The 24,881-nt window shown below is 40.8% G+C and overlaps 1 protein-coding gene across 1 annotated transcript in view; it reads left to right on the forward strand.

The window, feature by feature from the left end:
- LOC126271793 (glutamine amidotransferase-like class 1 domain-containing protein 1) overlaps window positions 1–24,881 on the forward strand; it is a 70,181-nt gene that overhangs the window by 25,892 nt on the left and 19,408 nt on the right. Inside the window, exon 3 of the mRNA XM_049974179.1 lies at window positions 8,117–8,222. Within this exon, the coding sequence (XP_049830136.1) occupies window positions 8,117–8,222 (106 nt within the window). The remainder of the gene's footprint in view (window positions 1–8,116; window positions 8,223–24,881) is intronic.

Below are 24,881 nucleotides of genomic sequence, written 5' to 3' on the forward strand. Positions count from 1 at the left end.
CTATTCAAAGCTCTTAAGGTATGCGTTTTAGAGTCCATGGTTTCTAGCCTTTTTTTTCTGTCCTGAGTTCCTATCATGTCCCCTGAATACTGACCAATCCTCTTTGGACACCCTGTATATTAATAGTACACCAGTTGCCATATTAAATGTAAATAATGGAATGAGAGCATTGCTATCTTTCAGTAAGTGAATACTGTTTCAGTGGTAATAGTGTGCCCCCCCCCCCCCCCTCCACACACACACACCTACCTTCATGGCTACATTGTCCCAGCTGACACCTGACTATGGCAACAATAATTGGGTGTGGGGTTGTGTCGCATAAACTTGGTGGTGTGTGTGTGTGTGTGTGTGTGTGTGTGTGTGTGTGTGTGTGTGTGTGTGTGTGTTGTTTGTTTGTTTGTGGGTGCGTTTTCCACCATGCACTATGTAGTGTCACTTTCTGTGCCGACAATGACCATGGACTACTTTGCACCTTGTATCCAGCATGGTAGCCAGTCCGTTGGGGTGGGGCTACTATGTTTCCTGTTGGTTGTAGCCCCCCCTGACAACGCAGGGATCGCTCTGCTTATGCATGCACTGTTAACTCCCCACGTATGCCAAGGAGTAGATGCCTGTCACCCTGGGGCATCGGGGCTCCTGGCAGTGGCCATCCTGCCAGGTGGCTCTTGCTGCGGCTGGGTGGTGCCTGTGGGGAGGGGCCCTGGTCGGAGTGTGTGGCATCAGGGTGGTTGACATGCCATGAAGCATAATACGTCATCTCTTGCTGGTGGTCCGCTGCCAGCAGTATCTAAGCAGGCAAAGTCTAACTTCACTGCTAAGAAATTTGACCTCAAGTCATTCCCCTCCCTTGCCACACTATGAGAGGAACACCATGCTAAAAATAGCAGTGAAGCTTATTTGACCCAGTACCTCGTATGTACGAGAGTTGATGGGGAATGTTTCATATCCATGAAGCCTTAGTTTTTTGTGGAGCATTTGGAGGACAAGTTTTGGGAAGTGGAAGGCTTGTCCAAAATGCGCTCTGGGTCAATTTACTTGCTTGTGGCAAGTTGGGGGATGTTTCTGTTACCATCACGCCTCATAAGAGCTTAAATATGGTCCAGGGTATTATCTTCCACAGGGATCTTCTTTTGCAGTCTGATAATGAGCGGCACGCCAGTTTAGAGCGGTGAGGTGTTCATTACATCCAGTGCGGCCATCAGGGTCTGAGGGATAACCATGTACTGGTGCCTTCATCGCGGGCTTTGAGGGTGACACATTGCCTGAGAAGGTCAAGGTGATGGTCTACTGCTGTGACGTCAAGCCATGTATCCCTCCCCCGATGTGGTGATTTAAGTGCTGGAAGTTCAGACATCTCTCTTCCCGCTGTACTTGCCACCCCACCTGTCGAGATTGTGGACATCCATTGCATCCCAATACTCCATGTGCCCCCACCTCCCATCTGTGTCAACGGCAGAGAACATCATTCACTTTGCTCGCCAGACTGTGGGATTTCACAGAAAGAGAAGAAAATCATGGAATATAAGACCCTGGATCAACTGACCTACACGGAGGCTAAGAGGAAATTTGAGCGCCTACATCCTGTGGCTATGGCCTCATATGCCGCAGCTATTAGAACAGTTGTTGCCCCATCAGTTCCTCGAATTTCTGTCACCTCTCAAAACTGGGAGACTACACCCGCCCCCTTGATCTTGATGGTGGGAGGCACTTCCCTCCCTTTTGCCCCCGCACCACCTATTTCGGGAGCATAAGGCTTCTTTGGCTCTTCTCGCTAGGATGGGGTCCCTTTGGTCACTCTCTTCCCAGGTTTCTGCTATTGGGAAAGATGACACCCACCAGTGGCTGAAGAGCCTGAAAGCAGCTGGTTGTAGGGCTTCATGCTCATTCTGATATAGTGAAGTCCTACCAACCAGGGAAACTCAAGGAACAGTGCGAGAAATAGAAAATGAAGACCCCCAAGAACAAGGAACTTGTGGTGGCATCCACACCATTGCTACCTAAAAGCTCTGCGTCTGAGGATGGGATGGAGATTCTAGCATCCGCTGAGGACCTGGATCTCACTTGACCCTTAGACACAATGAATATAGTCTGTTCAGGCAAAAAGTCGGTGGCAACAGGTGACCCTGAGGCGTAAACTGCTTCATTGAATGTTCCATGCCTTCCCAGTCTCATGATGATGTCGTCCTCCAGTGGAATTGCTACGGATTTTTCCATCACCTGGCTGAGCTACGGCAGCTGTTTAGCTTTACACCTCTTTTCTGCATTGTCCTCCAGGAAACCTGGTTCCCAGCAATGTGGACCCCTGCCCTCCGAGGCCATAAGGTATATTATGCGAATCGTAGTGACTATAATCGAGTGTCAGGTGGAGTTTGCATTTATGTACTAAACTCAGTCTGTAGTGAAGCTGTGGTTGTCAGAATACCAACAATGCAGGAAATAACTGTCTGCAGTGTATATCTTCCTCCAGATGGTGCAGTACCCTTGAATGTATTAGCTGCACTGATTGATCAACTCCCTAAACCTTCCTACTGTTGAGAGATTTTAATGCCCATAACCCCTTGTAGGGTGATACCGTGCTTATTGGCTGAGGGAGAGATTTCAAAACTTTACTGTCTCAGTTCGACCTCTACCTCTTAAGTACTGGGTTCACCACACATTTCAGTGTTGCTTGAGGTAGTTACTCAGCCATTGATTTATCAATTTGCATACCAGGACATCTCCCATCTGTCCACTGGCGAGCACATGACGACCTGTGTGGTAGTGACCACTTCCCCATCTTCCTGTTATTGCCCCGGCGTCAGGCCCATGGATGCCTACCCAGATGGGCTTTAAACAAGGTGGACTGGGAAACTTTCACCTCTGATGTCGCCATTGACTCTCATCCACATGGTAACATTGATGTGATGGTTGAGCTGATGACTACCACAAACGGTTCTGCGGCAGAAAATGTGATCCCTTGCTCTTGAGGGTGCCCCTGGCAGAAAACAGTCCTTTGGTGGTCGCCAGAAGTCACTGAGGCAGTTACAGAGCATCGGTGAGCTCTACAGCGACATAAGCGGCGCCCTTCCCTAGAGCATCTGATAGCCTTTAAGCGGCTCCGTGCCTGTGTATGTCAGCTTATAAAATCAGCTTATAAAATGATGGAAACATTAGTGCTGGGAGGGGTATGTGTTGACCATTGGGTGCCATACGTGACCTTCCAAAGTCAAGACAAAGATCTGACTTCTTTTTGGGTACCAGACCCTAACAGGTGTCCCTGGCATTAGCATCAATGGCGTGCTATGTACCAACGCAAACGCATTTGCTCAACACTATGCTCGAGTCTCTGCACTGGAGAACTACCCCCTCCCCCACCCACCCCCCACCCCGACTCCCCCAGCCCTTCACACCCTCAAACGGCGGATGGAAAGGAAAGTCCTCTTGTTCACTACACACTACAGTGAACCCTGTAACGCCCCATTTAAGGAGTGGGAGCTTGTCAGCGCACTTGCAGATTGCCCTGAAGCAGCTCCTGGGCTGGATCAGATCAACAGTCAGATGATTAAACATCTCTCGCCTGACTACAAGTGGCGTCTCCTCGTCATCTTCAACTGGATCTGGTACGATGGCGCCTTTCCATTGCAATGGTGGGAGAGCACCATCATTACTTTGCTCAAACCTGGTAAAAACCTGCTTGATGTGGATAGATATTGGCCCATCAGTCTCACCAATGTTGTTTGTAAGCTTCTGGAATATATGGCGTGTCAGCGGTCGGGTTGGGGTGGGTCCTGGAGTCACTTGGCCTACTGGTTCAGTGTCAGGGGGGCTTCCACCAGGGGTGCTCTATCACTGATAATCTTGTGTCTCTCGAGTCTGCCATCCGAACAGCCTTTTCCAGATGCCAACACCTGGTTGCCATCTTTTTTTATCTATGCAAAGCATATGGCACTACCTGGCGACATCATATCCTTGCCACATTATAAGGGTGGGGTCTCCAAGGCTCACTCCTGATTTTTATCCAGAATTTCCTGTCCCTCCGTACTTTCCGTGTCCAAGCTGATGCCTTCCATAGTTCCCTTCATATCCAGAAGAATGGGGTACCACAGGGCTCTTTATTGAGTGTATCACTATTTTTTGTGGCCATTAACGGTCTAGCAGCAGCTGTAGGGCCGTCCATCCCACCCTCTCTGTATTCAGACAACTTCTGCATTTCATACTGCTCCACCAGTACTCGTGTTGCTGAGCAGCACCTACAGGGAGCCATCCACAAGGCGCAGTCAAAGGCTCTCACCCACAGCTTCTAGTTTTTAGCTGCTAAGTTGTGTGTCGTGCACTTTTGTCGGGGTAATACTGTTCATCCAGAACCAGGACTTTACCTTGATGACAATCCACTCACTGTAGTGGAGACATATCGATTCTTAGGACTAGTTTTTGACGCGCGATTGACTTGGCTACGTCATCTTCATTAGCTTAAGCGGAAGTGCTGGCAGCACCTCAGTGCCCTCCACTGCCTGAGCAACACCAACTGGGCTGTAGATCGCTCTACTCTGCTGCAGCTCTACAAAGCCCCTTTTCAATCCCACATTGACTATGGGAGTCTGGTTTATGGTTCAATGGCGCCCTCAGTATTGCGTGTACTCGACCCAGTGCACCACTGTGGCATTCATCTAGTGTCGGGAGCTTTTAAAACGAGTCTGGTGACCAGTGTCCTGGTGGAGGCCGGAGTCCCTCCATTGCAGATCCAACACAAGTTACGGTGCACACATTTGTAGTTCTCCTGAGCATCCAAATTACTGTCTTCTTTTTCCACCTGTGGCAGTTCATATCCCACATCAATGGCCCAGGTCAGGGCTAACGATTGTGGTTTGTGTGCGATCCCTTCTGTCTGAACTGGAGTCCTTCCCTTTACCACCTCCCATCCAGGCCCATCCGCATACACCTCCATGGTGTACATCCAGGCTGCAGATTTGCCTGGACCTTTCACATGACCCTGAGGACTCAGTTACCCCTGCCACTCTCTGCTGTCACTTCCTCTCAGTTCTTGACGTGTTCCGGGGCTCTGAAGTGGTTTACACTGATAGCTCAAAGGCTGATGGTCATGTTGGCTACGTCCACAGAGAGGCCATTTTGAACAGCATTCCTTTCCCAATGACTGCAGTGTATTCACTGCAAAGCTGGTGGCCATCTCTCGTGAACTTTACCCCCTTCATCCTTTCGTAGCATCCATCCAGGAATCCATGTATGCCCTGGATCAGTATTGTCGTTCAGTGGTGTTTGTGTGAACCCCAGGACACGTCGGCATCCCAAGCAACAAACTTGCTGACAGGCTGGCCAAACAGGCTAGACCTACAGTTACCTCCTGCGCTGTGAAGACTCACCTGAGTGTCGGTGCAGTGCCCGGTTGACAGTGGTCCATTTTCCGGTGCACTGCCCCACTTTGACTGCCCAGCGATGAAATCTTGGGTTACCGGACTTGTTGCCGATAATTTTATCTGACAGCGCCTCATTGGCTGATTTAGTTTTACGTTTTACTCATAAGGGTGGGTTTTATCATTTGATCTAAGTTTTAGCGCATATCCCTTGTCCCTCTGTGTCCTCCACCCTAGTGCTTCTCGGGTGGAGCTTTCAATGTATTGCAGAGTTCTGGCTTCTTTTTTATTCTCATGGTCAGCCAGCCACAGTAATCTCTTTGTTGTTTTAATCTCTTCGACACATTTCTGTGGTTTCCTTGTCTCCTTTTGTCCATTTACATGTTTGTTGCCCTTCATTGTTCTTGTGAGTTTTGTTTTATTCTCACACTTGTGGCATTGTTTTTTTCAGAACAAGAGACTGGTGACCTCGTAGTTCGGTCCCTTTCCCCCTCTTTTAATCCAACCAACCAACCAACCAACCAACCGAGGCGGTGCAGTGGCTAGCACACTGGAATTGCGTTTGGGAGGACAATGGTTCAAACCTGGGTCTGATCATGCAGATTTAGGTTTTTTGTGAAGCCTCTAAATAATTCTAGGCAGATCTGGGATGGTTCCTGTGGAGGGGACAGCCAATTTGCTCCTCCACACTTGACCTAATTCGAGCCTGTGCTCCATCTCAAATGACCACGATGTTGATGGGACATTAAACTCAGTTTTCCTTCCTTCCTTTGCTGTGGGATGAAAAAATGTTGTCCTCTATTTGTTGATTCTCAAAAGTTTACAAAGTTCAATGTACAATGAAGACATGAAACTTGTCCGTTGCTCTGTATCACACTAGGACATTCAAAATGTGGAGCCAAATGTGTAACAAATGTGTTTGCCTTAGTTTCTACCATCATGTGAGCAATTGACGCCATGACTAGGAAACTTGAGTGATCAATAATACATACTTATTTTCTTGCTGTATTTGCGGAAGTGGTTATAGAATGCCCAAAACAGCTATTGCAAGGGGTGTGGAAGCTTTGGGTATTGTTTTCAACAGATTTTTATGCCTAATCAGCTGTGAAAGTCGTGCACAAGGACTACGGGTGTGTGTATAATTCCCAGTATGACACTCGTCATGGCCACCAATATTTATTGGCGATACAGGCATTTCTTGCCAACATCCTGTTATGGGAAAAATGAGTACTGTCCTGGCATATAAGTCATGGTATTACCATTTGGTTTTCCTGTTGGGTTTTGTGGCATAAAACATCATATCTGAACATAAATTTAGCAGGGTGACAAGTTGCTGGCATTCCTCATCTTTTCCCTGTGCCTCATTCAATTCAGCTCTGATGACTTTGTCCACCTGCAACACACAGACTTTTCTACTTAGAGCATTACTCACATATTAGCACAGATGTGATAAGATTTTTCCCCATCAATACTTTTTCTGGGCACTCTGACAATTGGCATGCTCAGAGTGTAGGAGGAGGCTGAATAATTCCCAGATATAACTGCTTTTGAATGCTTTCTTCTACAATGTAGTGTAAATGATAGGGGATTCGATAAGGTATCTGAGATATTGCCCATGTGTCTCCAGTTGGAATTCCATGATGTGTTAATCTGTGGATGGTAAATACTGAATTTCCTCTAACATTGGATACAAGAAATTCCTGTCTGGTTCTGAAAAATACATTAGTTTCTCTCTCAAGTTATTTCTGATGGGTTGTTTTGATTGCATATACTTCTTGGTTCAACAATGTTTTCTGATTCTTCATGGATTACTGTCTGTTTATTCCAAGACAATGGTCATTCCTTAAAGTTCTTCTACCTGAAACTGTTCAGTATCTACTGCTGTGTTTGTTGTACACCATCCAATTTGGTTCATGAATTGTTACTTCTGGCATTCAAAAATTGCCTGTGTGTACAGGAAGACACATTTATCCATTACTACTTTTGGCTAGGAAAATGTCGCTTTTTGCATGTACACTACTCGGAGGTGATCTAGAACTTAATTTCTGGTGAGCAGATCAACCAGAAAGATAGTTCCTGTTTTCTTAAAATGCTAATGGTATGCAAAATGAGAGAAAAACCTAGGTAACTGTAGGAAACAACAATAAGCCTCACACTGAAAGGTGTTTTGTTTGTAATTTGCCATGTTAACCAGATAAAGTTTGTGTTTTAAATAGTGAGTATAATATTCCTTGTTAACTACAGCCTTAAATAATGATATATGCATCAAATGTATTGGAAAGTTTACTTGGTAAACTAATGATCGTTACTGGTACCTTTGAGGAGGCTTCAGTCATTTTGTGCCTCACAGATTTTCAAGTATACTTTTAACAATATTTGTGAATCAAGGGCCCATTCTGTACTTTGCCCCAGTGGTGCTACAAAGACATACAGATCTGCTTTTGAATTCCATACAGTAAATCAAAAACTGTCATTTTCAGTTATCTCATTGAAACAACCTATTTGTAGAGATAGAGAGGAGAGAGAGAGAGAGAGAGAGAGAGAGAGAGAGAGAGAGAGAGAGAGAGAGAGAGAGAGAGATAACCTTATTGAATCATAGTGTCTGAAATTTCTCATTATTTTAAAAGTAATAAATACATTTTGGTGTTTTGTGTATTGAACATCTAGCATCTTGGTTTTCTTCTGTATTTTTGTATGTGACTAAGGATTCAAGTTTTCAGAATATATTGTACTTTCTAATTGATGTTAGCCATGATTTTCCTTTTCAGGGCAGAACACCAGAATTCATAAATCAAGATGAACAGAGTCGAAGATGGTTGAATGATTTCCGTTCAAAACCATTTTCAGTACCACTTTCACTGGAAATAATTGATGGTGAGCTTCAGGTTAATAACACATCATGTGATCATTCTACAGTAAGAAAGTTGCCTTTAATTAATATTAGACTGTTTTAGAGTATTTGATTAAATTAATTTTAGTTATAAGTATAATAGTTATTGACTGACAACACATGTTGCAAGACCTACCAAATCAGGAAACTTTTATGTCTTACTATTTCATATTTATGGAGAGCGTTCTTTTGTGTTGTGATTATTATTGTTGTTTTAAAACATTCAAAGTAAGATTATATTGGTTTCAAAATTTACTAAGCCATGACGAATGTTTATAGCTGCTAATAACCTTGATGATGAGTGGCATGAACCTTTGGTTTTTGGTCAGTTAATTATATATATATATAAATTTCCATGAACCACGGACCTTGCCATTGATGCGGAGGCTTGCATGCCTCAGTGATACAGATAGCCGTACCATAGGTGCAACCACAACGGAGGGGTATCTGTTGAGAGGCCAGACAAACATGTGGTTCCTGAAGAGGGCAGCAGCCTTTTCAGTAGTTGCAGGGGCAACAGTCTGGATGATTGACTGATCTGGCCTTGTAACAATAACCAAAACAGCCTTGCTGTGCTGGTACTGCGAACGGCTGAAAGCAATGGGAAACTACAGCCGTAATTTTTCCCGAGGCCATGCAGCTTTACTGTATGATTAAATGATGATGACGTCCTCTTGGGTAAAATATTCCGGAGGTAAAATAGTCCCCCATTCAGATCTCCGGGCGGGAACTACTCAAGAGGATGTCGTTATCAGGAGACAGAAAACTGGCGTTCTACGGATCAGAGCGTGGAATGTCAGATTCCTTAATCGGGCAGATAGGTTAGAAAATTTAAAAAGGGAAATGGATAGGTTAAAGTTAGATATAGTGGGAATTAGTGAAGTTCGGTGGCAGGAGGAACAAGACTTCTGGTCAGGTGACTACAGGGTTATAAACACAAAATCAAATAGGGGTAATGCAGGAGTAGGTTTAATAATGAATAGGAAAATAGGAATGCGGGTAAGCTACTACAAACAACATAGTGAACGCATTATTGTGGCTCAGATAGATACGAAGCCCACACCTACTACAGTAGTACAAGTTTATAAGCCAACTAGCTCTGCAGATGACAAAGAAATTGAAGAAATGTATGATCAAATAAAATAAATCATTCAGATAGTGAAGGGTGACGAAAATTTAATAGTCATGGGTGACTGGAATTCGGTAGTAGGAAAAGGCATAGAAGGGAACGTAGTAGGTGAATATGGACTGGGGCAAAGAAATGAAAGAGGAAGCAGCCTGGTAGAATTTTGCACAGAGCACAACTTAATCATAGCTAACACTTGGTTCAAGAATCATAAAAGAAGGCTGTATACGTGGAAGAAGCCTGGAGATAGATTATATAATGGTACAACAGAGATTTAGGAATCAGGTTTTAAATTGTAAGACATTTCCAGGGGCAGATGTGGACTCTGACCACAATCTGTTGGTTATGACCTGTAGATTAAAACTGAAGAAACTGCAAAAAGGTGGGAATTTAAGGAGATGGGACCTGGATAAACTGAAAGAACCGGAGGTTGTACAGAGTTTCAAGGAGAGCATAAGGGAACAATTGACAGGAATGGGGGAAAGAAATACAGTAGAAGAAGAATGGGTAGCTTTGAGGGATAAAGTAGTGAAGGCAGCAGAGGATAAAGTAGGTAAAAAGACGAGGGCTGCTGGAAATCCTTGGGTAACAGAAGAAATATTGAATTTAATTGATAAAAGGAGAAAATACAAAAATGCAGTAAAGGAAGCAGGCAAGAAGGAATACAAACGTCTCAAAAATGAGATCGGCAGGAAGTGCAAAATGGCTAAGCAGGGATGGCTAGAGGACAAATGTAAGGATGTAGAGGCTTATCTCACTAGGGGTAAGATAGGTACTGCCTACAGGAAAATTAAAGAGACCTTTGGAGAAAAGAGGACCACTTGTATGAATATTAAGAGCTCAGATGGAAACCCAGTTCTAAGCAAAGAAAGGAAAGCAGAAAGGTGGAAGGAGTATATAGAGTGTCTATACAAGGACAATGTACTTGAGGACAATATTATGGAAATGGAAGAGGATGTAGATGAAGATGAAATGGGAGATACGATACTGCGTGAAGAGTTTGACAGACCACTGAAAGACCTGAGTCGAAACAAGGCCCCCGGAGTAGACAACATTCCATTGGAACTACTGACGGCCTTGGGAGAGCCAGTCCTGACAAAACTCTACCATCTGGTGAGCAAGATGTATGAGACAGGCGAAATACCCTCAGACTTCAAGAAGAATTAAAATTACCGAACTATCAGTTTAATAAGTCACAGCTGCAAAATACTAACGTGAATTCTTTACAGACGAATGGAAAAACTAGTAGAAGCCGACCTCGGGGAAGATCAGTTTGGATTCCGTAGACATGTTGGAACACATGAGGCAATACTGACCCTACGACTTATCTTGGAAGCTAGATTAAGGAAGGGCAAACCTATGTTTCTAGCATTTGTAGACTTAGAGAAGGCTTTTGACAATGTTGACTGGAATACTCTCTTTCAAATTCTGAAGGTGGCAGGGGTAAAATACAGGGAGCAAAAGGCTATTTACAATTTGTACAGAAACCAGATGGCAGTCATAAGAGTCTAGGGGCATGAAAGGGAAGCAGTGGTTGGGAAGGGAGTGAGACAGGGCTGTAGCCTCTCCCCGATCTTATTCAATCTGTATGTTGAGCAAGCAGTGAGGAAACAAAAGAAAAATTCGGAGTAGGTATTAAAGTCCATGGAGAAGAAATAAAAACTTTGAGGTTCGCCGATGTCATCGTAATTCTGTCAGAGACAGCAAAGGACTTGGAAGAGCAGTTGAACGGAATGGACAGTGTCTTGAAAGAAGGGTATAAGATGAACGTCAACAAAAGTAAAACGAGGATAATGGAATGTAGTCGAATTAAGGCAGGTGATGCTGAGGGAATTAGATTAGGAAATGAGACACTTAAAGTAGTAAAGGAGTTTTGCTATTTGGGGAGCAAAATAACTGATGATGGTCGAAGTAGAGAGGATATAAAATGTACACTGGCAATGGCAAGGAAAGTGTTTCTCAAGAAGAGAAATTTGTTAACATCGAGTATAGATTTAAGTGTCAGGAAGTCATTTCTGAAAGTATTTGTATGGAGTGTAGCCACGTATGGAAGTGAATCATGGATGATAAATAGTTTGGACAAGAAGAGAATAGAAGCTTTCGAAATGAGGTGCTACAGAAGAATGCTGAAGATTAGATGGGTAGATCATATAACTAATGAGGAAGTATTGAGTAGTATTGGGGAGAAGAGAAGTTTGTGGCACAACTTGACCCAAAGAAGACGGGATCGGTTGGTAGGATATGTTCTGAGGCATCAAGGGATCACCAATTTCGTATTGGAAGGCAGCGTGGAGGGTAAAAATCGTAGAGGGAGACCAAGAGATGACTACACTAAGCAGATTCAGAAGGATGTAGGTTGCAGTAGGTACTGGGAGATGAAGAAGCTTGCACAGGATAGAGTAGCATGGAGAGCTGCATCAAACCAGTCTCAGGACTGAAGACCACAACAACAACAAATTTCCATTTCATCAGTTGCATTTGCAGTTGAAGTCATTTGGTCTAATTGTGTTACATCTGTGTTTAGATGTTTATTCTGAACCCTAATACTGTGCATTACATATAATACGAAAAGTCAATAAGGGAGGAGTAATTATCATTTATGCAGTGGACTGTCACTGCTTGAGGTTTGCAGTAATTTTTTTAGTATACTCTTTTATTCTTTTTCATAACATAGACCAGAAAATACCTTATTCTTATGTTTTTTAGGGTGGGAAATCCAAATATGCACAGTACGATGTCTAATCATGTTTGTAAAAACTATCCTGGCAGTTTTTGTTATATTTGAGGTGAATTTGTGATTAAAAAACACCAAAGAAACAATACAGACTTTGTGAAAAAGGTTTATCTATAATACTTTGGATCTAAACTTGGTGGTCAAAATAAATCGTGAGTGCCGCCTAAGGTATGTTATGTGTGTCTTGAAAATCTGAGAAAATAGTCCAAAAAGGATAAAAAACCTTTAGATTTGCTGTTCCTGTGATATGGAGGGAGCCTAGAAACCATTCCGATGATTGCTACTTTTGCAGTTTTGATATTACTGGTCATAATTTGAAAAACATGAAGGTAATAAGCTACCCTAACCTTCCGTCTGCCATCCAACCAGTAGGGCATTGTGTAGATTTGCTGGTTCCTGAATCATCAGATGATTTAAATTCTATTCCAACAGAAGTATTTTTTGATGGACAATCTGATTTAGATGAACCTGGTGATGACGAATTCCATTGTAATGCAGAAACTCTAGAGCCCAAATTGTTCGCTCAGGCTGAGCTTAATGATTTGGTTAGGGATCTGGGCTTAATGAAAGATAAAGCTGAATTGCTTGGCTCTAGATTAAAAGAAAAGAACTTATTGGCAGTTGGAAATAGCATATACATGTATAGAAAGAGGGAGCAGCAATTTTCAAGCTTTTTCAACAAGTTAGATGAATGAGTATGGTATTGAATACAAAAAGGAAGACCGGAGGCTGTTTATTGATTCATCCAAAACTAGGTTAAAGGCTGTTTTATTACACAATGTTAACATGTATGCATCTATACCTGTTGGACATTTTGTACATATGAAAGAAAGCTATGAAAACTTAAAAATAGTGCTCAATAAAATAGGCTATTCTGCTCATGGTTGAATGATATGTGGCGATCTAAAAGTAATGTGCATGCTCCTTGGTCAGCAATGTGGCTTTACGAAATTTCCATGTGTCTTGTGTGAATGGGACAGTAGGGCTAGGGATCAACACTGGTGCAGAAAGAACTGGCCTGTGAGGAACTCTTTAATACCTGGTGAGAAGAGCATTCTATGCAAAAACCTTGTAGATCCAAAAAAACGTACTGCACCACATCGACATATAAAGTTAGGCCTAATGAAACAGTTTGTGAAGGCTTTGCCGAAAGATGAACCATGTTTTAAGTATCTCTGCCAAAAGTTTCCACACCTTTCAAAAGCTAAACTAAAAGAAGGCATTTTTGTAGGACCTGACATTATAAAATTGATGTTTGATGTTAGCTTTGAATCCACAATGATCTTAAATGAGAAAGAAGCGTGCGTACCATTCAAGCAAGCTGTTACAAGGTTCTTGGGGCATGAAAAAGACCCAGAATATGTTTCTGTTATAGCTACAGTTTTAAAGAAGTTTAAAATTTAGGATGTTTAATGAGCCTGAAAGTTCACTTTTTGAACAGTCAACTTGATTACTTCCCGGGCGATATGGGAGATGTTAGTGAGGAACAAGGAGAGCGTTTCCACCAGGACATTAAAGTGATGGAAAAACCCTACCGAGGTCGCTGGAAAACCAACGTGATGGGGGATTACTGTTGGTCACTTCACTGAGAAGGTCAGCAGGCGACTCATGATAGAAAAAGCTACACAAGAAGTTTCAAAGAAAAAAGATAAAGAAAATACAAAGCAATTCCAGCTGACAAGTGAAACCTCTATTGACACATATCATTGTTTTAAGTAGCTTACTGTAAATACGAACCATGCTTATGTCGTAAAAAACAACACAACTAACGCTAGTTTTGGATTCAGCTCATAAAAATTTATGAAGATCAGCTGTCAAAGTAAAAAAGTTTTTAAAAAACTTTTTCGTTGGCTTGTGTAATTCTGTCCTTCTGTAAGAACTCAGTATATTGCTTTGCAGTGCAGCAATACAGTTTCTTTTGTTTACTGCAGTTGATACATTTGAACTCTAAATTTTTTTCTTTTACAAGTTTAGATTATCTTACAAGATTATATTCATGTGATCATTTGACCATCATGTTTAGATAAACATTTTACCCCATTTTTTCTTCTTTTACCTTACTGTAAACTTATGAATAAAAGGTCACAACCTTTAAGTTTTTAATAATGGCTGGAGTAAATTCTGTGTGCTTACAGAAATGTCATTGTAGGTAACATGCCACATCAATAATTCCAAAGGTCGGTCTCTCTCTCTCTCTCATTTAAAAAGTGAATGCATAAGTATTCACATATTGATGGAGGGAGGGCGGGGCGGGGGGAGAGGGGGATGGGAGACACAAGGGAAATGAAGTTGAGAATGAAAATGGAAGGAGACCAGTCTACAGTGTGTAAACTTTTAGATGGCAGACCTCTCCGTAGTCCTGAATTGGTAGAAGTCGGTAAATGTCGGTAGGCTTTGGTAGGCACGCAGTTTTGACTGATGCCAACATTACGTAGCTGACTGTGTTGTACAAGGTAGCCATTGTCGTCTGCTTCGTTATTGTTTTGCACTCTACTGTTCTGCGTGTTTTTATTGTGCAGTTGTGCTAAACATTATGAAAATGAGTGAAGAGGCAGTTGCTGGCCCATCTCGGGAGCGCCAACAACCCCCGTGGTTTTATATACTTTTTTTAACACGTTTGCAAAACAAGTTGTGAATAGTGTTAGTAGTGAAGAAATAATAGAACAAAACGTCATGCCTGACGCGCCACTTTTTCAGGCATCTCGATGTTTACCACGTCATATCTCCTGAATTATATGTCGTAAAGAGGCATAAATTTGCCGGCGCATTTACTGATGTATGTGGATACTGTATGCGAAATATGTTGCGATTAGAGTTAATAGTAACTAAATAATACATTAAAAAGTCATGTCTACTGCGGCAGATTTATGGTATGTACTGAGAAAATGTAGTAATCGACAACCTTTTTTCCTTACATTATTTTGTGGGGGGTGTGAGCGAGAAAATTTTTCGTAAAGGTTTGAAACTGTATGTAACGTTTGTTGCTAGTCGCTAAGTGCTCTCGTTCTCAAATAGTGAATGCATAAATCTGGGTATTTTCCTGTGGCGGCATCTCATTGTTTATGACGTCATATCTCCTCAAGAGTGTCTCTTATTTATTTATTTTATTTTATTTTTTTATTTTTTATTTTTTTTTTTTTGGCTAGGAACCTTCGTGGGCGTACGGAGAACAAATCACCAAAATTTCATCGCAATTGGATGAATGGTTTAGGAACGCACAGAGGGCAGACATATATACATTCATTTTTATATACAGAGATTGACAGTTACGTTATACTATATGACCTGTTTAAGGATATTTAAATTTATAATTAATAGTTTAACATTGCGGGGAATGAAATAAAATAAAAAAAAAAAAAACATTGCGAGTAGTGGGAATCACACTCAGATTCGCTGCATGAGAAGCCTTTACCCAATCAATTGCGCTACGCATGCTACAGTAACCTAACTGTTGAAACATTGTCCATTACTCGTTTTGCGCATTCAGAGAACAACTCACCAAAGTTTTATTGCAATCAGATGAATGGTTTGTGAGTGCTTAGTAGACTATATATATAAATATAAATAAAATAGAAAGAAACTTCCACATGGGAAAAATATATTAAAAACAAAGATTCCAAGACTTACCAAGCGGGAAAGCGCCGGCAGACAGGCACATGAATATTTTTCCCACGTGGAAACATTCCATGTGGGAAAAATATATCTAAAAACAAAGATGATGTGACTTACCAAACAAAAGTGCTGGCAGGTCGATAGACACACAAACATACACACAAAATTAAAGCTTTCGCAACCAACGGTTGCTTCTTCAGGAAAGAGGGAAGAAGAGGGAAAGACGAAAGGATGTGGGTTTTAAGGGAGAGGGTGAGGAGTCATCCAATGCTCGGTTCCTCCTCACCCTGCAATCCCCTCACAACTCTGCTGTCTTACAGTTAACACACTGTAGTGTGACAATAGAAAGCAGCAAAAGGAAGGCTGAAGGTTTAAATTTTGCATTTAAACGACCAGTCATGGCAGAGACTCATAGAGCCGTATCATCATTTGATTGTTGCACAAACTTGTGTTTGGAGGACATAGAAATAGGCATTCCTGGCATTGAAAAGCAAATGGTTTTACAGATTGTATTCTTCAGCATGGACCGCATACTCTGATTGCATGTACTGCAAATCTCTCACCCAGGAAAGTCCTGAGCAACTGGATAAAAAGTGTGAGTGACTTCTGTGTAAAGAAGTGACTCCACAATACTCCATCAGTATCCTAAACATTAGTTTGCTGCAGAATTCATGATCACATTGTAAGTTCAAATATAATATATTTCAATAAGAGAAGAACACTATTTATTGACAAATCAATGAGGATTTAGAAAGCATCACTCATGTGAAAGTCAGCTTGCCCTTTTCTTGCATGATATCCTGTGAACAATGGGTGAAAGTGAACAGGCAGTTTCTGTATTCTTAGATTTACAGAAAGCATTTGACACAGTGCCACACTGCAGAATGTTAACAGAAGCCTGAGCATACATAAAATAAATTACCAGAAGATACTTAACATAATGCCACATTGCACACTGCTGAAAAAGGCCAAGAGCGTGCAGAATAGGTTCTCAGATATGTGAGTGACTCGAAAACTTTAAGAATCTGGTATGTTGTCCTGGGCGGTGCGTATTTGCTACAGGCAAAGGTATCATTAGGAGTGGCCCAGGAAAATGTGATAGGAAAGCTCTTATTCTCTATATATAAAAATGATGTGACAGATAGGGTGAGCAGCAATCTGCGACTCATTGCTGCTGCTGCTGCTGCTGCTGCTGCTGCTGCTGCTGATGATGATGATGATGTAGTGTGCAGGATAGTGTCATCTCTACGTGATCATAAGATGATACTGGATGGCTTGTATGGAATTTCTGTTTGGTGTGATAAGTGACAACAGACATCCAAGTGTAAAGTTGCAAAGTGGTATGAAATGGATGGATCGTTTAAGGTCAGTTGTAAATAAGACAAATGATCAACTTTGGTTTACACTTGTTTGACATGTTCTTGAGTACTTCTCTAGTGTTTGGACTCCCCATGGGAGCAATTCAATGGCATGCTAGTAGATTCATTACTGACAGATTCTATCAATATGCAAGTGCTACAGAAGTGTTATGTGAACTCAAATGGTAATCCACGGAGGGAAGAGGACGGGTTTTTCCTGAAACACTGCTGAGAAGGTTTAGAGAACTGGCATTTGCAGCAGACTGCTGAACAGCCCTACTTGGACCAGCATTAATCTTGCAAAAGAACTGCAAAGACAAGATAAGAGAAACTAATGCTCGCATGGAAGCAAATAGACAGGAAAGGGAATGACTAACAGTAGTACAAGGTACTCTCTTGGATGTGCTTAATGGTGGCTTGCAGGGTATTTGCATAGCCGCAGATGTAGATGGACCAGTGGACAGAAGTGGTATGAGATGGGGGAGCAACAGGATGTGAGACTGAGGTGAGAGAGGTAGGGGAGGGTTGGAGGTTGCAGAGAATTTGAGATTGGGATGGGCGAGAGGTTGGAGATGGTGCACGGGATAAAACAAGAACATTTGGAGTATGTGGTAGTGGAGGAAGAGGAGGAGGAGAAGGCGGTGAAAAGAGAAAGTTGAGGGAAGCCTTGAGGGTAGAGGGTTTGCAAATAAGAAATTCTTTCACCCGAAGAAAAGTTGAATATGAGAGGAAAAACTCAAAATACAGAGGATCCTAAAAATGTAAAATGTACTTATTGTTTGATAATTAATAACTTTGGAAAACAATTAAATTTCATTACCATTCTTGCCTCACTATACTCAATACGATCGCCATCTGTGAATGTATAGTCTAACCTGCTGAACTACTGAGTAAACAGTAGTTGTAAATGTGATGACAGAGTACATAATTTTTGTAGTTTTAGATAAAATCTCTCATCTACCAACAACTCTTAAACGGCAGGGAAATTGATGTTGTATATGTGTATTAAGGTACTTCTGATGAACCAGGATGATCCTTTTAGAATAATGACATGTTATGTTTAACATTAATGCCTGGCAGATTTCCTTCCTCCTCCATGTAAATATGTATACTGACATGGTAACAATGTAGTCTGTTCTGTTCAAATAGAACTTTACGAGGTCAGGTTACTTTCCCTGTGAACTCCTCGTCCTCACTAACCTTGACTTCAGACCAAACACAGTACTGAAGCCTTCAATCCTTGTTGCCTTTTTTCATAGCAGGTATTAGTCATGGAATGTACACTCTTTTGACATAAAATCTGGACGGAAAGCTGCCTCAGAGCCGAAGTATGTGCTGTTCGCGATTTGGGACAAATAACCTGGCCACACTGATAAATGTTCTAAGTCTAGCCAACTGCATGATCTGGCAACACTGTATGCTGCAGCACTTCCTGGAGGAAGTCTTGCCTCTACTTCGAGTGATTTTGTTCCAACTGTGTCTGTGGTCTAGCAGTGAAAGACATGATGACTGAATGTGAAGTCCCGTGGTCGAGACCATTAGCTGCTTAATTTTATGAATGAAATTGTAATGCAGCTGCAATGTGTTTCATCTTCTGACACAACAGTAATAACAGTTGCACCCAATGATAGTTTTGTGACAGATTGCTTTGTGGACTGTCCGCTTCTGAACACAACATGTGCAAGTGCTGTCTGGGACCCATCGGTTAGGTACCTACTGCCAGCAGTTGCTGCGGCAGTGCTGCGCTGCTTTGCCCCTTGTCAAAGGCGCCTGCTGTCGCTCATTGCTTTGGAGAGTATAAAATGCTTAACTGGTGTTGAGTGATGCTCCACAGAAAAGCGTGTGATTAGCATTTCACTCTCGATACCAACATAGGCAGATGATCCATTTTGGTATGATAACTTCCCTATTACATTAGCATGCAAGACATGAGTATGGCACAACATTATTTTTATAATTTGTAATTTAATTAAAATGCCTCACTACATTTAATTTTATTAATGATTTATTTGCCACTTTTTTCCTTTTAGAGGCAATTCTTCATGCAATTATGTTGTCAGGAATTCATCTGCTTCTGTCGAGCTGCAGTGAGTAATGGTGGAGCACAGTGTGTTACTGTTGTTCTTTGATTCCTTACATTAAATGTATGTGATAAACTCTGTACATACTTTGCAGTGCATGTTCTATAGGAACGCAGGCATGTTGCACATTTTGAGGACCACATATGGAAATTGATATTTAAGGTATTCAATTAGATTTAATGCTAGAACCGCCGAAACATATTGTATACCAAGAACTGCCGATGCAATAATTTTGACCGCTATATGAAAATTATTATTTTCGTTCTCATTATCATCATTTAAAATGTGTATTTTACGTTAATAAAACTACAATAAGATGAATTATATAATTTTTTTCAAATTTAATATTTTTCCATTTATTGCAAAAAAGAATGAGTTTTTAGAAACATTTTATCTAATTAACAAACACGGTTTTTACTTCAAAATCTTTTAGTAAAGAAGCTGATGTATTTAATGTGCACTCATTATTATAAAATTAATTATGCAGTATTTCAGGTAGTGCACTTATAATCACGAAATCTGTTTGCCAAATCCACATACCACAAAATATTTGTAAAACACCGCCTGTCTTTTTCTTCAGTTTATTTGCACTCACTGATGTGAATTGCATATCTTTAGCAGCAGGAACTACATACCACATCCTTAGTTATGTCCTTTGAACAAGAACCACACATTCGCCATTTGCACTTATTGCAGATATAATTGTGTTATTCCTATACTTCTTTATTTGACATGGTCTCCTCATTTTATTTCCTTACACAGAGTTTCCAGATTCAGCTTCTATTTCCTTCAAATTACTTTTTGAGTCCATGTGCCCTATACAAAGCTCTTCTGCTAGCTTCAGGATATAATTTTGATGAGTGATCTTCATCTTGAAAATGATCCATGAACGGATGCTTACCAAGTCAAGAATATTATAAAATACATGAACTGGCCATCTACAAATACCAGCTCAAACAGTGTATTTTCTTGTAATTTGATCCACCACATCAGCACCATACTTTGTATTGTTGTAGAAATAAACTGTTTCTAGAGTTTTTTTGGACCAGTTTGATGTTCAACTTCTGAATGCAAAGTGCTATACCAAAGCACATTCTTATTTCGTTTGCCTTGGTATACAGTAATAGTGCCAGTGGAATGTTTGAAGAGACTTGAGCTGTAAAGATAAGCCTCCATTGCCTTCACAGCATTAGAGATTTCCCTTCTTGATTGTCTAATTATTCCAACAATGCTAGTACCATTAGTTCTCAACTTCTTGCCCAGTTTCCCTGTTGTAAAAAAATTGCCCGTTGTCATGTTTCGCCCCTTCTTTTGAAACGGCTCCATCAACTCCATTACTATACACTTTCCGGAAGAGTCTGGTCACGCGATCTGTGGCTGTCTTTTCTTAAATAAGGGAACCCATTGCACAGAAACTTTGAGTCAATGTTAACAAGAAGCCAAAGTTTTATGCCAAATTTTTCTGGTTTGTTTTGCTTGGAAAAAGCTATCCATGAGCAGTCAGATTTTCACCCGGAACATGGTCAAATGGCAATTTTCAATGAATTTGTTCCAAACTTTTGATACTAAAGCAAATTTATCTATCTTCAAGCATTTGATCTTGTGTTTATAGTGTCGAAGCACAAAAATCTTAGAATTTCTCGAAAGCAGTTTCTCCCCATAGTATCACTGAACATAAGTGGGCCCCGCTTTTTAGACCACAGTTTATCAAGTTCAGTACTGTTGGCTCCAAGAATACAATAAGCATTCAATAAAGCAATAAAGCCTCCAGCTCTCCAAACTTACATCCCATAATTCATTTCCTAGAACATGTTTGCCTCCGTTTCCGTACAGTGTTTTATGTCTTTCAGTATTGATTCATCAGTAAACAGACGCCATGCACTTACTACACTCGCGTCAGAATCATACTGCTTTGAATCTGGTGAAGGTCCTGGATTTTCTCTCATGATGAGATTCGCGAATCTGCCAGATGTGGTCTTTCCAAACTCTGCTACAGTCCATTTCATGATGCCATCAGTACCCAGCAACACATTACATGGTCCTGGGAGGCATGTGTTGATCTGTCCCTTCTGACATCTTCTTGTATGTATACATTTTCTGCTGCTGTAATAGAACAATAGAAAACTTCAAATTACAAGTGTCCACTCAGAGTAATTATATAGATCCTGAATTTTATATGGAAGTTGAATTTTGACGTGTAAATAACACGTTTCGTAATTATTTCTAACCTGGCTGAATAACTACGTTTTCAGCATAATCTGAATCACTGCTTCCAGAGTGATTGTTTAGTTGACAGTAATCTTCATACTGATCTTCTCTTAGGTATTCTACATCTAGGTCACATTCTCCTTCAGACTTATCATCTGGAATATCATGTAAGAGAGTGAACAATTCTGCATCGTTAAGTGATGGAAATCTTTGAGCCATGATTACTATGTTGCTACGAGCTAATGAATGACGATATGACTGGAGACTCGGAGACAAACAGTGGACTTAAGTAACTTAAGAGTTTTATTATTGTGGGTATTATTGCTGTTTTGAGGCTGATTGTTTACAGATTTAATCTCAACCTGAGGAAGGAGGACACATTGTAAAACATTTTAGTACAATAATCAATAAAGCGGTCAAAATGACTGCTCTTGCAGTTCTAGGTATCCGTGTTAACAATGTCCTGACCATTTTTCAAAAAATAAATACATTTAGTACAGGTGATTCTGATTTTTAACCTCAAAAAGTCATCGAAGCTCATTGCAACAAAACAAAAACTGCAGTCAAAAAAATGTTTTCAAAATGTGTTTCACAGGGTGTCTACGACCCGGGACAACCAGTAGATCCGGGAATTTTTTCATCCGGGAGAAAACCGGGAAAAACACGGGAATTTTTTTGAATTCCGGAAATTTTTCATTGTTTTTGTTCTCAGTTAATTTTTTTTTAATTTTGACTGGTAACAACCAATACTCTAACAAAGGATATTACTGAATCCTGTTACTGCAGAATAATAATGGAGCCATAAAACATGAACGAGAGAAAAAAGTAAAAAAAAACTTAAATTGCAAAGGATGGATATGTGTGTGTGTGTGTGTGTGTGTGTGTGTGTGTGTGTGTGTGTGTGCGCGCGCGAGTGTACATCTGTCCTTTTTTTCCCCTAAGGGAAGTCTTTCTGCTCCCGGGATTGGAATGACTCCTTACCCTCTCCCTTAAAACCCACATCAATTCGTCTTTCCCTCTCCTTCCTGAAGAAGCAACCATCGGTTGCGAAAGCTAGCAATTCTGTGTGTGTGTTTGTGTGTTTTGTTCATGTGCCTGTCTGCCGGCGCTTTCCCGCTTGGTAAGTCTTGGAATCTTTGTTTTTAATATATATATATATATATATATATATATATATATATATATATATATATATATGAGTGGACCCAGACAGTCTATTTCAAGGCTTCTTACTGTTTCATGATGTGTGAGAAAGGTTGATTTTCGAATATCTTTTAATTCCATGGGAATAAGCTTCCATTGCAAATTATTAATGTAAGCGTTTTATTCCTTTGTATTTTGGGGGAATTGTATTCATGATGGAAAATATACCTCAATACCTCACATGCTGTAACCTGCATGAGCGAAACTAATATCAAAGTCAATGTTAGAAAGTGCCAGGAAATAAGACAGCATAAATCCAAACGCAAGTGTGCCTCCCCTCTGAGAACTGTATAAGATGAACACGTCAAGCATTTCACTACATAGTTGTTTCTAGCACAGATAAGAATTGCCAACATCACCACGAACATCTGACAACCTTGTGAGAGGGCATATACTTCCGCATTTGCCATAGGGTAGACCTGCTAAATTCACTTGACATTTGCCTTCCACCTTGATGGCTGATGGTGTATAATCTCCATGTAAGATGAGACACTGAGAGCGATCATTTCATTTTTGGACTCTAGGTATTCTGTTCTTACGTTTATTGGTATGTCATCAGGGTCAGTGACGAATCTTGTGATATGAGAGGACTGCTGCCAGCAACTTTTCATTAGATCAGTGGTCCTGCATGTGTGTTATGATGCAACTGTGGTCTGTGATGTAAGTTCAAATCACAGTGGGTACTAAAGCACTGAAGAAAATCTTTACACAGTAATTCAGCTCACTTTCTTGGCTCCGTAAGCTGTTTCCTTCCCATAAGTGTAGCATTGAATATGGACAGTTTTGTGGGTTTAAGTCTAATTGAATACCTCAGAAATCACTTTCTGTTAGTGTTAAGTTTTCCATGAATCCATACATGGTCCTCAAAATGTGCAGTGTGCCTCCTTGCTGTAGATCATGTGCTGCAAAGTATTCACTGTGGCTTTACAGAAATACATGGATTCCTGATGAAATAATTGCACAAAGAATTGCCTATAAAAGGAATAGAAGTGAGATATAAAGCATTAAGAATAATATTAAACAATGTAGTGTGGTATTTTAACTGGATCACAAACCATAGAAATAGTTTTGTGTTATATTAGTGTAATAGAAAAGTCATCATTGTAAAACCAGTTGTGTGCCTCCATTGCTGTTGATTGTGAAACATAAATTGTGGACATTTTTGTGGGAGCACCACTCAACAACATTCAAGCATTTTATACCACCCAAAGCAATTAGCCGTATCAGGTACCTTTGAAAGGGGGGAGGGAACACAGCATCACCGCTGCAGCTACTGCCAGGAACTAGTAAGTGGACCCCATATACTGTGGCGTGTGTGGCATTCAGACGTAAGCAGTTGGTTACTGTTGTTGGATGAAATCATCATTACCAGTATGTCAGAGTGAAATAAATTGTAGCTTTGCTATTGTTTCACTCATGATGTCAGCATTCAGACGAAAGCCACTATAAAAATATAGCCAAGGACAAGTCTCGAGCATGAGACCTCACATTTTGGACATCATGCATTTTACTGTTAGACAATGGCGATAACTGAAACAACTCACTCGAATTGGAAGACAGACTTCCTCCAGGAAGTGCCGCAGCATAAGTGTTGCCAGATCCTGCAGATAACCTTGCTTAGAGTATTAATCAGAGTGGCACAACTTGCAATTGGCATGGACTTAATCTCTGTGGAGGCCAGTGACCGGACATGTTTTATGTAAAATATTGCACATTATCAGCTGACAACCCTCTGAAAACACTGTGCTCTGGGCCAGCTTACCCTGCCTTTTCATGTACATCAGTTCAAAGCTTTTTATGATGTTCATGTAAAGTGTGGCTACACCTTACCATTGGCATTTGGTCATCTGGTTCTCCACTTGTGCATATCATGAACAACACTGACTGTTTCTTGGTGTATTAGTTGCGAGATCCCTAACTGATTGTGGCATTCTCATTGTATCTCTTTTTTGTGTATTACAATTATTAATCCTGAATAGTTTTACACTGTTCAAAGGATAATTTAATATCAGCCATTCTTGCTGTACTGTCTTAAGTTCACTGCTTATTCATAATTCATGTGACTTTCACCAATGGTTATACCACTGGTTTTAGACAACACTGCTACACAGGAATGGTAACTATGTAGATATAATTTTATTCCAAAGATATTTATTATTAAAGAGTAAATTTTTTGGTGCCACTAAATGTACGCAGTGTCACAGGAATTACTCTGTTGCTTGGAACTTAAAGAGTGCCATTTATGAAAGGGATGTCTCTAAGCAGCGGCTAGAAATAGAAGTTGAATAATGCACTGAAAATGGTGATATTTGATGTCTTGT

Source organism: Schistocerca gregaria, chromosome 1 (genome assembly GCF_023897955.1).
Source record: "Schistocerca gregaria isolate iqSchGreg1 chromosome 1, iqSchGreg1.2, whole genome shotgun sequence".
In the NCBI taxonomy this organism is placed as follows: Eukaryota; Metazoa; Arthropoda; class Insecta; order Orthoptera; family Acrididae; genus Schistocerca; species Schistocerca gregaria.